A 14,102-nucleotide genomic window follows, 5' to 3' on the forward strand; every position below is an offset into this window, starting at 1 on the left:
TGAGATCTTATAGAGCCGGCGGATGCTGGTGAGCAAGGTGGGTGGGATTGGGTAGTTCTCAAGGACCTTGAACAGTGTCGTGTGGGAGATGCGGTCGTAGGCCTTTGCCTGGTCAAGGAATACAAGGGCCCCAGGCTTCTTGGTCAGTTCGAGGTATCTGCAGATGGCCTGGGCCTTGTAAATGCCGTCTGCAATGTACCGGCCAGGAATGATTGCATATTGCTCGGGTGAAATGACGTGCCTCACCATTTGCCCAATGCGTCTTGCTACGATTGAGGTCATAATTTTGAGGTCGGCATTCAGCAGGCTGATCGGTCTGTAGTTGTCCAGGTTGTTTGGGTCACCTTTCTTAAAAATCAGTGTAATTGTCCCTTCAGCAAACTCACGTGCGACCATCTGTGGGTGCTTCAGCCAGATACTGCACAGATGGTGTAGGATTTTACGCGCGGTGGCAGAGTGCTTGTAGAGCTCGGCAGGAATTCCATTGGGGCCACATGCCTTGCGGGGTGCTGCATCCTTAACGGCCCGCTCAAATTCCAGTTCTCCAATCGTGAACCGAGTGACTGTTGGGATAGTTGAGCCATGTAGATGGTTAATGTATGTGCGGTGGACAGACAGCAGTTCATCAAGCTCATTCATGTCAGGCTCCGTGTGGCTGTACATTGTGCTGTAGAAGCGGCCTGCTGTTTCTGTGAGTTCGTCAGTCGTTGATGCTAGTGTCGTTCCTGCTGCGGGCTGTCCTGGCAGGTTTGTGTGCAGTGCTGTGATGGTGTGAACAATGCGTGGGTCGAGTGTCTTCCGAGTGATCATGGACTGCCACAGGGGGCGGCGGTCCCCTTCATGGAGCCATGCGCGGTTGGCGCGGATACGAGTGTTGATGGCTGCCTGGGCGGTCAGATCCAAGGCTGTTTGTTCCATGGTGGCAAGCTGGGCTTTGTAGAGGCGGCGGCCGTTTCCTTGCTCGCTGTTGGCGAGGCGGGAGAATGCGCGGCGCAGTTTAAGGATCCGTCGTTCCAATGAGCATTGCTTTCTGTTGTGGTCGTGGCGTGCATGCTGGCGGATTCGTTCAAGGAGGCCGAAATAGAAGTGGAAGTGGAATGGGGAGGGTGGGCGGTGATATAAGGGATTAAATTCTTCAAGCGTTTTTTCCACAAAAGCTGAAAAATCCTTGTCTGCAAATGCTTTGTGGGGAACCTGGAATGGGCGGGAGGCACTGCTTGTTGTAGGACCATCTGCAGGCAGTGTAAGTGTAATTTCTTTGTGGTCAGAGAACTCCCCGACGTCGAGCAGGTCAAAGGCGACGCCTTCGCGCATCAGCATGGTTGTGGGGACTATGAACAGGTCTATCCGGGATACAAAGGCTATGGAACCATCGGGCCGCTGGTGTTTGTAGGTAAACAATTCAGTGCGCGGGTTCTGGGTTGACAGTGGCGGGGCATCAGGCGGTGGTGGTGGTGTTAGAAAGTGGGCTGCATCGTTAGAGCGTAGGGCAGACTCATACATCGGGATTATGTCATAGTGGGCTGTCTCGCGGCTGCGTTCAGTCGTGGATTGGCGGTCGAATGGGTGTGGGGCTATGTTGAAGTCACCGGCGATCAGAGGGATCCAGCCACAGGTGACATAGGTTGAGATGGTGTGGACAATGCCGTCGTGGAAGGATCGTACCTCGTCAAAGGGGCCATGTATGGACACAATGATCAGGCCTCGGGTCGGAACAGTGACAAAGGTTGCCCGTGAGCAGCTAACTGCATGTTCCAGATGGGCCATGCCCACCCGTCGGTGGACAAGAATCGCTGTGTCATGTTTGGTGTTTGTGTGTCGGTCATGTTCATTGGCAGTACCGGGCTGTGCAGAAAAGGTCTGGTATTCTGGATATCGTGAGCGTAAAAGGTCCTCGGGTGAGGCCGTTGAGTTGCACTCCTGTAGGAATGCTATGTCCACAGCATCGCGTGTCTCGGTTGTGCTGCGGCGCAGTGTAGCAAGGAGGGCGGCTAGCTTGAGCTTCCGGTCGACGGATTCACGGTAGCGCAGTTGTGCAGTGGCCTCAGAGGCGGCTGCAGCATTTTCGTTTTGGATGTCGTTGTTGTTAGGGGCAGGGGCTGCTGGAGGGCGGATAAAGCGTGTCCATTCAGCTGTGTAGGAGGCAGAGCGGCTTCCCATTCCCATGCCCCGCAGGTTTTGCGAGAGCAGGTTGAGGGCTGGGAGTGGGAGGGTTGCTGCTGCTGTGGGTGTTTCTGCAGTGTTGCGCGGTCTGTTCCGGACAGAGGCGCGGGCGGGGGGTGTGGCTAGGTTTGGGGCGTCGCCGGGCACTGGGGCGGCTGGTGGTTCTCGGGTGGCGGCTCTTCCTTCGTCTTCGTTGTCAGCTCGGGCATGATCAACTTGGGGCGCTGGGGGAGTCGCTGTATTGCGGTGGGGGTTTGCAGCAGCACACATTAATAATGTGTGGCTGGCACCTCATTGACGTCCATCATATTGGCGTCCTCTGGTGCTGCTGCCGTCAGGGGGGTGGGAGTGGCAGCCTGGGCTGCGCTTTGGGTAGTGTAGTGGTGCTGGGTGCCAGAGAGCGCCAGGGGCTCTGTTGGGCATGCTTTGCGGCTCTTCACTGCGGCGCTGGTGGCAGCAACATGGTTGCGTGAGGCGGCAGTGTGGTGGCTGGGGGTATTGGTGCTTGCAGATTGTGACATGGCAGAGTCGCTGTCGTACTCGTCAGACATGTCAATCACAATCTCATCGCTGTTGTTTGGGGTGGGGGCCGTGCGCTGCACACTCTGCTCATGAGCACATGGTGCTGCGGTGGAGAGTGGCTGTGTGGCCTGCTGGCCGCTGACAATAGGGCTGGGGATATCTGCTTCCATGGTGCTAGCGTCGGCGGTGGTGGTTGATTGGGCGGGGTGCTGCGCGTTGGCCTTGGGCTCTGCAGCCGCCCTCTTGACACAATGGCCGGTGGCTTGTGTGCAGCTGCATGGCGAGACGTCAACATGTCCGCAGTGTGCACACTCGATTGTGTCTGAGAAGTCCACTATTCTGATGTCCTGGGTGGTATAGTTGAGGCGGATTGTCTTTGGGTGCGGCTTAGCACCGGCCTTGGGGTGGAAGAATCCAATCCAGTTTCCAGTTGCATAGCCTGCGCACAATAGTGAGTCAACATGGGTGAAAATGCCAAATTCCTTCAGGGCTCCCTTCAGCTTTGAGGGCGTGGCCGTGGTGGGTGCGCCGAGGAGGGCGAGGACAGAGATGCTGCCGTGTTTAGAGTGCCATTTATACTCCATTCCCTCCCACATGAGAGGGAATGGTATTATACTTGCCACGTTGTCTAATGTTTTAAACACCACGTTAATTGCATGTTTTTCGAACGCAAAGGAGCTGATGGGGTTGCGCGGGTCCCGGGGATCCAGGTTTCCAGGCAGGTCCATGCTCTCGAAGACATGGCGACTAACAGCTGCTATCATCTGTTTGGGGCGTCCATTGGGGATGTGGAGCGACAGGGTGGGCACAGTCAGCGCCGGGTAGAGTTCAAGCTCGAGCTCGCGCTGGGTCTTGCGAGCTGGTGCGCCTCTGGGCATGGTGGTGCCGCTGGCAGAGCTGTTGGCGGAGCCAATGTCTGGGCGGAGCACCTGGGCGTAGGAGCGTTGGGTGGTGCCGGCTCTCCCGCGATCTCTCAGGCGGGAGGGGTGAGCTGGCAGGGGGTCAGTTGCGGGCGCAGGGTCGTGGGATGGCGGGGCAGCGGTCGGGGCGGTGGTCGGAGCGGCGGGGGCCGTGGTGCCGGTGCCGTCGGGGGCACTGGACGCGAGAACTGGGGTATCCATTTTTAGTAGTGCAAAATTTCAGATTGTCACGTGGAATTTTGTAATAAAAACAAGAAGTGGAAGAGAGATGGGGGTCTAGCTCAAATGGGAGAGCGCTCGCTTAGCATGCGAGAGGCACTGGGATCGATACCCAGGTCCTCCACACTTTTGCCGCTTCTTTTTCTTGTTGCGTGCTGTGGTGATGGTGGGCCTCATTGGGTGCTGTGAAATAATAACAAAAACACTAATCTTTTTCGAATGGCTCTTCTTTTTTTGCAGAGGCAAAAAAATAAGGAACGACCTGGTGGATCCAGATGCGGGCTGGCCATCGTTGCAATGCCTGCCACTGTGTTTTTCAAAGCTGTTTCTTGTCTATCCCACTCTTGTTTCTTTGTTGTTTTATCGCTTGGCACTTGCTGACCGACATTTTCTTTTTCTATTGTGGATATTGTATTTACAATAAACTGCATTTAATTTACTTCTGTATTGTCATTTTGGCGTTATTGTTTTTTGGGTTGTAACTAAAATTGAAGTTGTAAACGAGAATCGAAAAAAATATTATGCAGTTACCCCTCATATAATTATTTTTTAATGTGGGGGAATTGGTCTATTTTAAGAGCTAGTGTTCTGGAAATATTTATTTAAATTAGAACATATAAAGTTGGGGAAAAAAAAGAATAAGCATTTTCTTATTCGATTTTAAACATTTTTTCAATCATATTTCAATATCACAACTATCCAAATTATTTTTTGCTTCTTCCTATTATAACCATGAAATTTCCATTTGCACTTTCCGCATTGGCTTTAATCGCATACGCAGCGCCCAATAGTATTGGGCAAGACCGTCAGGCCATAATGCATGCGGCGCAGAGAGTCCTGGGGACAGAAGACAATGTGAATGAGTACGCGGATGCGTTTCGTCAACTGGCAACGGCACTTAGCGATAGGGATGCGCTGAAGGGGTTGAATAATGAGGCAGGCTCAGCGGAATACAAGAAGGCACTGTTTGTTTTGCAAAATGATGTGAGTAGGGCTATGTGGGTGTTTTACGATGATAAGGAATTGATTGGGTATTTGCGTATACTGGCTACCCGAATTAAATCTGCATTTTAACTAAATAAAAAATATTTATACTTGTTTTTTCCCTTTCATTTTGGATATTAATGTGAATGAATAAAAATAAAAATATTAATGAATTGAAAAAAGATATAAAAAATTAAAACTTTGAAATTATATAATTTTTTTATTACCATTGTGCTCCAATGACGTTAAACTTTTCGGCAAATTCGAAGTATCCCTTAACAAGGTTATACACTGCGGGCTTAAGGTTCATACTGACCAAAGAGTTACGCACCTTACTCAAGCCATGTATCCTAACGAGGCTCACGACATGTTCGCAGACAGGGTTCGGGTAAACCATATTGTTATACCACCTATCATTATACACCGACAGCCAAACCACTGCATCCAAAGCCAACAGCAGCGCCTCGCTCGAATTCACCGACATCGGCACCGGTACTCCATACCTTGCCACCTCCTTCTTCTGCATCTCAGCAAACTTGCCAGTGTAGATTTCCAGCAAGCGCATCCACGCCTTGGCCGAAAACCTAATCGCCAGGGCGTATTCAAATGCCTCCTTGGCGTCAGACGGGCGGTGAAGGCGGAGAGAAAGTTCTCCAAGGGATTCCCACTCAGCCTGCGTGAAGATATACGTTACTTGCTGGCCGGTTGTACGTAGGTTATGCAGGCGGGAGCGCCAGGAAGTGTAGGCGCGGAGATCCTCGAAGAGCATCATGATCAGGTTATCCAGCCACCGCTCGCACAGCCGCTTGCGCACCTGTGGGATGCCCGGGCGGGGGGCATCAGCGGTGAGCGATTGTGCGTTGGATGTGCTGCTGGAGGCTGCTGCCGGAGCATCGGTGGGCTCGAGAACGGCGATGCGCGGAGCGGCGACCTGCGCGGTGGTATCGGGCTCTGGTGCCGCGGCAACAGCAGGCTGGGCCTCAGGCTGGGCCTCAGGCTGGGCCTCGGCTTCGGGCTCAGTGGAGGCAGTGGCCTTGGAATCAGTAGGGGCTTCGTTATCAGAGAGTGACACGTCGTCCATCTTGTCTCCTAGAGTGGCAATGGCCGAGTCGGCGGCGCGAGCGGCAGGCTCTTCCGGCTGCTTGGTCTCGTCCTCCGGCTGCTGCTGCTGCTGGCTCTTTTCTCCCTCGACGGGGCTCTGGGCCTTTTTGCCCTTGTTCTTCTTGTTCTTCTTCTTGCCCTTTGGCTGCGCAGCCTGCTGCGTCTGCTCGGCGGAGGCAGCGGCAGTCTCTGGCTCAGCGACAGCGGGGATTCCATGCCCAGCGGCAGCCGGTGCCTCAGGCTCAGTAGCAGTAGCAGCAGCGGCATCAGCAGCAGCAGCAGCGGGAACTTCATGCTCAGCGGCAGCCGGTGCCTCGGGCTCAGGCCCGGCATCAGGAGCAGTGGCAGGTGTTTTCTCAGCGCTGACCTTGGCACTGGTCTCCGTCCTGCCCTCAATCTCAGCGCGCTGATGCAGGGTAGCCAGCGGCACCTCGTCCTCGTCCCGGTCCTGGCCCTCGTCCACACCCCCGCCCTCGCCCTCGCCCTCGCCATCCTCCTCATCGTCCACAGCGGCGCCAGGCACGGCCGAGTTCCTATACTCCTCCTCCATGACAAACACCTGGCTTCTCAGCATCAGCAGTTCATCCCAGCCAACTTCCCCAAAGATATCGGCCAAAAGGCGATACGCAGCGGCAAACGTGCCATTAAGCGTGGGCGCGGAGAGCCTCAAGATATCGCTGGTTTCGTTCTGCGCCATCTCCTCGACTCGCCCCGGAGCATCGGAATCAACGCTTGCGCGTATGGCATTGTTCCCGCCAGCGGCGCCGTAGGGCTCGCCCAGGTTGTAGTCGGCGAGAATGTCGGATTTCAACGGGTAGTTGATGCGGCGCGGCGCTGGCACACGAGGGAGGTCGCGGCCGACGTAGGTGTACATGGGGCAGGCGTTGAGCGTCAGTAGGGCGCGGTGGAAGTCGCCAGAGTCGGTGTAGATGTGGGCAAGCTTCGCCCAAGCGTGGAACTCCGACGGCGCGTACTTGACGGCCATGCGGGCGAGCGCCAGCGCCTGAACGGGCTGGTGCTTGCGGCGCAGGAACTCGGCCTGGACGAGCAGCAGCGGGGCGCAGGACGGCTTGGCCTTGAGTGCCTGGTGCATGACGCGCACCGCCTGGACCTCCTCGTCGCAGTGGATGTATGCGTCCGCAAGCAGCGCGGCGATCTCCGGGTCCACGCCCTTGTGGCTGGCATATGTCAGCGGCGCCAAAAGGTCGGCGGCGTAGTCGGCAAAGCGGCCTGCGCCGCCAAAGTACCGGCGCAGCCCGTCGGTCAGATGGTTGCAGGCGGTGGAGATGGCCTGGGTTTCGGCGTTCGACCCCAGCGCCCAGCCAGCCGAGAACTGGCGCAGCAGCGTGTCTGCCAGCCGCGCCTCCTCGTCTGGGCTGCGCACCGGCGTGACGCGCCGCAGTCCCGTGGCGCTGTACGCTTGTGGGTCGGAGTGGAGGATGGCGCGGAGGAAAGAGCTGATGTGGCATTCGCGCCAAAAGTCCTCGCTTACTTCCTTGCGCTCGCCTTGGACGGTTACAATGTAGGCGTCGACGCCGCCGGGGATCTTTATCTGCACGCGCAGGTCGACGTTCGAGAAGGCGTTGTACGAGCAGTAGGTGCCGGAGCTGATCTTCCAGCTGTTGGACGTGCCGAACCACCCGGGCGTGTCGCTGAGCGAGTACTGCAGGGAGTTGATGTACGCTGCGAGCGACGCCGAGGATGATGTGTCGGCCCCGAGCACGTGGTGGTAGGACCCGATCTACGGAGCAAATGCCGAAGGCTGGATGTTAGCGGTGCTGCCCTTTTTCTTTGCCGGTGACTGGTGTTTGGAAGCATGTATGCGTGTGTGTTTGTTGCTTGTTCTTACCTCGGGTTCGTTCTTGTTGGAGCTGTGCGTCTTAACGATGTGGCAGAGATCCGGCGGCCCAAGCTCTCGTATCATGCCTATGCCGGGAGAGGAACCATGTAATTGCAATTGCAATTGTAATGTTTAGCCTTTTTGTTATTTGCCAGAAACTCGAAATTCAATGAACAAGATGTCCAATTGCTCAGCTCCCCCTTGTGTGCTTACCCAGTCCATCTGTGCGCGTGGCCAGAGATTCGCCAATCTCCGTTTCGAAAATATCCGGAACATCTTGCAAGCAATCGTTGTGAACCACCATTTCAATAATAAAAGTAAAAAAAAGTTAAAACTAAGATGAACAAAGAAGAGTGAATTCGCAAAGTGGCTTTACGTTGAATGTAAAAATTGAAGAATAAAAATAAAGCTTTTTTTTTTGCTCCATTATTTTTCAAGTGAGGGTGTGACGACAATGCATTTCTTGTCTTCTATTTTTGGAGTGGGCTGGTCGCACGCGATTCGCCAATACGCTTCTCTCTCTCTCTCTCTCTTTTATTTTAAAGCGGCTCGCTCACAATGCGTGAACCGCTAGAGAAAACCAAAATCTTTGTTTATTTTTTTCTAGTTCCCATCAACAACAGCAACAAATTTAAAAAAAATAAACAGTTTTCAATTCCTTTTTTTGTTTGTTTTCTTCTTATAATCAATTATTTGCTCTTTTTATATATTTTTTTACTATTCTTTTTTTGCTTTATTTCCACAGAAATATAAAGTCAAATATGCCTCGCGAAATCATAACAATTCAGACTGGACAATGCGGCAACCAAATTGGCGCCGAGTTCTGGAAGCAGCTGTGCCTGGAGCACGGGATCAGCACCGACGGAATCCTCGAGGACTTTGCGACCAACGGCACAGACCGCAAGGACGTTTTCTTCTACCAAGCCGACGACGACCACTACATTCCGCGGTCAATCCTCGTCGACCTCGAGCCCCGCGTCATCAACAACATAATGGAATCGCCCTGTGGCAACCTATACAACCCAGAGAACATATACCTGAGCAAGGACGGTAGCGGAGCCGGAAATAACTGGGCCAGTGGGTATAGCCAAGGAGAACGTATCTGCGAGGATATCCTTGAGATGCTTGATCGGGAAGCAGACAACAGTGATTCCTTGGAGGGCTTCAATCTTCTGCATTCAATTGCCGGAGGTACGGGGAGCGGGTTGGGGAGCTTTTTGCTGGAGCGGTTGAGCGATAGGTATCCGAAGAAGCTTCTGCAGACGTACTCTGTGTTCCCTAATAGCGAGGACTCGTCGGATGTCGTTGTTCAGCCGTACAACAGTTTGTTGACGCTTAAGAGGCTAGCGAAGAACGCCGATTGCGTTATGGTGCTGGATAACGCGGCGCTGACGCGGATTGTTTCCGACCGGCTGCATATCCAAAAGCCGGATATTTCGCACACCAACCAGTTGGTTTCCACGGTGCTCAGCGCCAGCACGACGACACTGCGGTACCCGTCGTATATGAACAATGACTTGGCCAGTATGATATCTCCGCTGATCCCGGTGCCCAAATGTCACTTCATTTCCACCGCGTATACGCCGTTTACCAGTGCAGATGCGGACACTGCCAAGGTCGTGCGCAAGACCACGGTGCTGGATGTTATGCGGAGGCTCTTGCAGCCAAAGAACAAGATGGTGTCGACGTTGCCGACGAAGAGCAGCTGTTATATTTCCATTCTGAACATTATCCAGGGCGACGTGGAGCCGACGGAAGTGCATAAGTCTCTGTTGCGAATTCGCGAGCGCAGAATCGCGCAGTTTATCCCCTGGGGGCCTGCCAGTATCCAGGTTGCGCTGACCAAAAAGTCGCCCTATATCCATACTGCGCACCGGGTCAGTGGGCTGATGATGGCTAATCATACGAGTATTGCTGGGTTGTTTGGCCGCACGTTGACGCAGTATGATCGGTTGAGGAAGCGGAATGCCTTTTTGGATCTTTATCGCCGCGAGCCAATGTTTGCCGACAGCATGGATGAGTTTGATGATGCCAGGGAGACTGTCGTCGACCTTATTAATGAATACCGCGCCTGTGAGTCCGAGAACTACCTCAAGGGCCCGGCCGATGCTACTACCAGCTAGCCAAATAAACAAAAACGTGATTAATAAAAATAAGTGACGTATGCCATCCTTTTTATTTTATTAGGTTCATGAATCAAACCTTTTTTTTTTGTTCTTTCTCTTCTCTTGAATTTTGAATTTTGAATTTGACTGATTTTTTCTTTTTTCTTTTTTCTTTTGTAGCTCAATTTCGGGCCCGACTATAACTTCTCTCTTTTCCCTTTTTGGCTCTCCTTTCTTTTTTGGTTTTTTTTGGTTTTGACATGCCATTCGGTACGGCGGATGCATATATTGTCACTGTATTAATACCAATAGTCTGCCTTATTCTGCTTCTGCTTCTTCACTATACCCACCCATTGTCCATACACTCGCTAACGCCCGCAATGATAGGGTAAGTAACACGAATGGATATTGTGGGAATGCGCAGCCTCTCTTTCTCTCCTATTTCTATTTTTATTATTATTTTACAGCGTGCTTAAAAACCCCCTCAGCGGAATACTTTTGCTGTTAAAATGTAGACGGTACATCATCGGCTGGAACGACTCTGCGACTGAAAAGTATCGACACAGGAAACTGGAGAATTTGCCTGTATACCACGAGAGACAGAGCTTTTGGCTGTGCGCAAAGCACTCGCTGAACAATGTGCTTCAGCAGGAAGCATACACGCACAATGACCTGGAGCGTGTTGCCAACCAGCTGCACGCACAGCAGCAGCAAGCAGCCGGCTGGCTTTCCCGCAACAACCATAAGAACACGTTTGGGTTCGGCGACTACGACGTCAACGTAATCACTGGCGCACTGCATGAGCGCGGGCTTGATCTGCACTGGCATGACAACCGCGTTCCGATCTCGCAAGCGATGCCGAGTAATTTCTTAGGGATCATCGTGCACATTCGCCAGTCGTGGCTTTTCCGTAACGGGCATTGGTTTGCTATCAAGTATTTTGACAGTGAAATTGCCATGCCGGCTGCGTCCTCCAAGGCGGCGGGGGCGGGGGAGCAGCGGGGGCCTGGTTTTTGGAACTTGGACTCGAAGGCGGAGTACCCGGAATTTATCGGAGGGAAAGAGGAGCTGGACTTGTTTGTGGTCCGGTTGGCCCAAAAGTACCAGGTGCATGCGATGTTTGTTGTGCCTATGCAACCCCAGAAGGAGCCGTCTGAATTTGAATTCTTTGCTTTTTGGCTTGGGCTGATCAAAAGAAGCAGGCTTCTATTTTTGGACGATTGCCATTGTTTTTGTTTGTTTTTTTTGCTGCGCGCGTTTATTTTTGCTTCTTGGCACACCCTATTTCATATCGTCTGACTTGGATGCAGGTGCACACCCTATTTCCATCTCACTTTCGCTTTACCTCTCTTCCGTTTGCTTTTGGCTTTAGATATTTCATTTGCTCATTAAATTTCTTGGTATTTTTGTACCTCATTTACACACACACGCACACGCACACACACACACACATATACACGCAAACAAAGCCATGGCCAACCCGGAGCTCTCGCAGGCCAAGCAGCAAAGCCGACACACTTCGCAGCCGCCCCCACTGCCCATGCGTCACCCGAGCCAGCCCCACAAAGCGCAGGAGACTCCAAACCCTGGGCACGCCTCACCTACAACGCCCGCCTCTCTCGACCCCCAGCAGCGGCCCAAGCTCACCTCAGACAGCGCCCGAGGCTGCCACTCCCCAGCGGACGCAAGGCCGCCAACGTCCGATCGCGTAGCGGAGTTCCGACTGGATATCCCCGACGGGATCCGCAACATGACGCAGCACGCAGGCGCCCAGATCCACGGCAGCGTGCTTCTGACAGTGACCAAAGCAACGCGGGCACAGCGGATCCAAGTGCGGTTCCTCGGGCAGCAGCGGAGCCGGCTGCAGGATGCCGGCAGCCAGTCGCCGATCGCATCATTTGTCACAGTCGAACTGCCCTTGTTTGACCGGCAACTGACCCTGTGGGACGGCGATGCCGATGGCGCTGGCGCTGGGGTTTTGGAGCCGGGCACTTTGCGGCTGCCGTTTACGGTTGCGCTGCCGGAGGCGGAGTACCCGGCGACGGTGCGGCGTGAGGGCGTGTGCCGGGTCAAGTATTCCTTGTGGGCGGAGCTCGAGCGCCAAAGTGTGTTTTGCGACCGAGTGCTGAAGACGCCAAAGGAGGAAATCTGGATGTCCCCGAGGGTGTATCCTGGAGGAGGCCCATCGGAGAAGCCTCTGAGGATTGACGCCGAGGCTGTGCCGCGAGTGGAGTCGGGCATTGTGGTGCGTGTGGCAGGCGCAATGTTGCAGTCGCCGGTGGTGGCCGGTGGGTGCGTTGGGTTGCACTTGGAGGCAACCACGGCGGTGGGCGGGGGTTCTGGTGTGGAGCCGGGCAGGTATACGGTGCGGGGTGGGCGCGCCGTGGTTGTTGAGCGGATGGACGTGCGTGGGCTGATCCGCGGCTTTGAGCAATCGCAGTTCCACCGCACGGACATATGGGCGCAGCCGCTGAAGCCGGTGGAGCCGGATAGTGCGCCAGCCAATAGTGCGGCAAGGCGCACGGAGCCGAGCGCGGTCTTTACGAGCAATGGCAGCCTGCGGATCCCTGTTGAGCTGTGCCCGTTTGAGAGTAAGCAGCTGCGGTGCAGGTACGAGATGCGCTTGGAGTTTGATATTGTGGATTCGCGGTCGTTGCTGGATAAGGTCACACGGCAGTCGCACTTGTACTCGGTGGTTGTGCCGATGGACGTGTGTACTGCGCCGGTGGGGGTGCAGCTGCCGTGGTGGTTTGAGGGTCCGGCGGAGCCTGGGGTGCGCGCTGGAGGGTGGGATGTTGAGCGCGCGTTTGTTGCTTGGGATAGGAATAATCCAACGTGGAGGGCGCTGGCGGAGAAAAGAAAGGGGACGCCGATGGTGTGAATAGTAAAAAATCTTAGAATATAGCAATAGTAAAAAGCCTAGAATATAGCTCATGTATGACATTGCTTTATGTAAATGTATGCAACATGGCTGTTTTACAATGATGCATTGGAATGTATGGCGAAAGTCGTGAATTGCAGAAACCGCTCATTTTTTGCTTTGTTAGTTCTACTGCTTTTACTGCTATTATTATTTTATATAAAATGCTATCAATTGCACGTGCACCAAAAAATGCAATTAATGTTTGGTGATTGGGAGATAAAAATATGTATTTTATTGGTCAGACTTTTGGCATAAAAAAGGCAAATATTTGTCCATGTGGGATTTGATTGTAAAAATAAATGAAATAAAAATAGAAAGTGGTGTGCCAATGCTGCAGCAAAATACATGAAAAGAAGTGGGTGCAGCGAGCAGTATAAAATTTGGAGCCAGAAAAAACCTTTTGTACCCTAAACAAATATATTTTTTGCCTTCACCGACAAACACCCAATTTTATTTTATTTATACTCCTCATTTCCTACTCTAAATTCCAAACCGCCTACTTTAACAGCCATGCGTCATCTTAACAGCCCCTTTCTTCTCGCATCAATTGCGCTTTTGTTTTCTTCCATTGCTGTAGTATGCCATGGGTTGAGCAGGAACTACGCCTACCCAGCAACCAAAGACTCCACAATCCTGCGCTCCACCGTCAGCTGCCCCAGCTGCCCAGAAAACAACTGCTACAAATGCACCCTGGGCAACGCCACGACTTTAGTGGCAAATACTGGCGGCCTAGCCTACTCCCGCGCGCTCATTGGCTTTCAAATGTCCGTCCCTGGATCATCCATAACTAGCTGCTCAATCCAAATTCCGGCTTTTGTCGCTCCCCTCCAGGCTCCAATTACAGTTGTTATTGGTAGGGCGGAGTCGTCCTGGTGGAGTGAGGATCGTGTGACGGGGGAGAATGCGCCAGAGGAGCTGGAGGAAGTTGCCAGTGTGGATGTACCGGCTTTTAATAATCTGGGTCCTACGGATATTACAAAGGCATGCCAGAAGGCTGTTAATGGCAGCTTTTCGGTTTACTTTAGTGCTAGATTTGGCCATTTCGAGTTTTGGTCTAAAAACTCTGGAAACCCCGCTATTCTTCACGTCACCACTTACTAAAACATTGTTTGTGTTTTATTTTATGCCTTTAGTGATTTAATGTTTCGAGTATTTGATCCAAAAAATATATATTGACCCGAGCATAGAAATTTTATCGCTGGGCGCGTTTGTGTATGAGTGGCTGGTCAAGCTGGACGCAGAGTACCAGCAGCACCATGTGCTTGAGGAGGGCAACTAGCCGGGTTTAGTCCATTAGATTTACTTTTAAATCAATTTACCTTTAT

General features: G+C 52.9%; 4 protein-coding genes and 1 non-coding gene across 5 annotated transcripts; 4 read left to right on the forward strand and 1 right to left on the reverse strand.

Moving 5' to 3' along the window:
* Positions 1-3,875: 3,875 nt before the first annotated feature.
* Positions 3,876-3,948, forward strand: BX661DRAFT_t152. The gene has a single exon. It is a non-coding gene; the product is annotated as a tRNA-Ala (tRNA).
* A 1,011-nt stretch (positions 3,949-4,959) lies between these two features.
* Positions 4,960-8,153, reverse strand: BX661DRAFT_189639 (Chs5p-Arf1p-binding proteins-domain-containing protein). The gene is given in 4 exon segments (XM_051537597.1): positions 4,960-5,789; positions 5,802-7,650; positions 7,759-7,835; positions 7,963-8,153. The coding sequence occupies 4 exon segments, from the start codon at positions 8,051-8,053 to the stop codon at positions 5,032-5,034; spliced, it is 2,775 nt and encodes a 924-aa protein (XP_051388592.1). The 5' UTR covers positions 8,054-8,153; the 3' UTR covers positions 4,960-5,031.
* Positions 8,154-8,396: 243 nt separating this feature from the next.
* On the forward strand, positions 8,397-10,052 carry BX661DRAFT_189642 (tubulin gamma chain). The gene is given in 2 exon segments (XM_051537598.1): positions 8,397-10,005; positions 10,020-10,052. 1 exon segment carries the CDS (start codon positions 8,511-8,513, stop codon positions 9,870-9,872), a length of 1,362 nt encoding a protein of 453 aa, XP_051388593.1. The 5' UTR covers positions 8,397-8,510; the 3' UTR covers positions 9,873-10,005; positions 10,020-10,052.
* Positions 10,053-10,234: 182 nt separating this feature from the next.
* Positions 10,235-13,032, forward strand: BX661DRAFT_173783 (Josephin-domain-containing protein; the record flags this gene model as incomplete). The annotated part of the gene is made up of 4 exons (XM_051533898.1): positions 10,235-10,242; positions 10,370-10,716; positions 11,324-12,212; positions 13,020-13,032. The coding sequence occupies 4 exons, from the start codon at positions 10,235-10,237 to the stop codon at positions 13,030-13,032; spliced, it is 1,257 nt and encodes a 418-aa protein (XP_051388594.1).
* A 255-nt stretch (positions 13,033-13,287) lies between these two features.
* On the forward strand, positions 13,288-13,878 carry BX661DRAFT_146984 (uncharacterized protein; the record flags this gene model as incomplete). Its single annotated transcript, XM_051533203.1, has 1 exon — positions 13,288-13,878. One exon carries the CDS (start codon positions 13,288-13,290, stop codon positions 13,876-13,878), a length of 591 nt encoding a protein of 196 aa, XP_051388595.1.
* Positions 13,879-14,102: the final 224 nt, after the last annotated feature.

The sequence above is a fragment of the Kickxella alabastrina genome, assembly GCF_025024165.1.
Source record: "Kickxella alabastrina strain RSA 675 chromosome Unknown BX661scaffold_45, whole genome shotgun sequence".
Taxonomy (NCBI): Eukaryota; Fungi; Kickxellomycota; class Kickxellomycetes; order Kickxellales; family Kickxellaceae; genus Kickxella; species Kickxella alabastrina.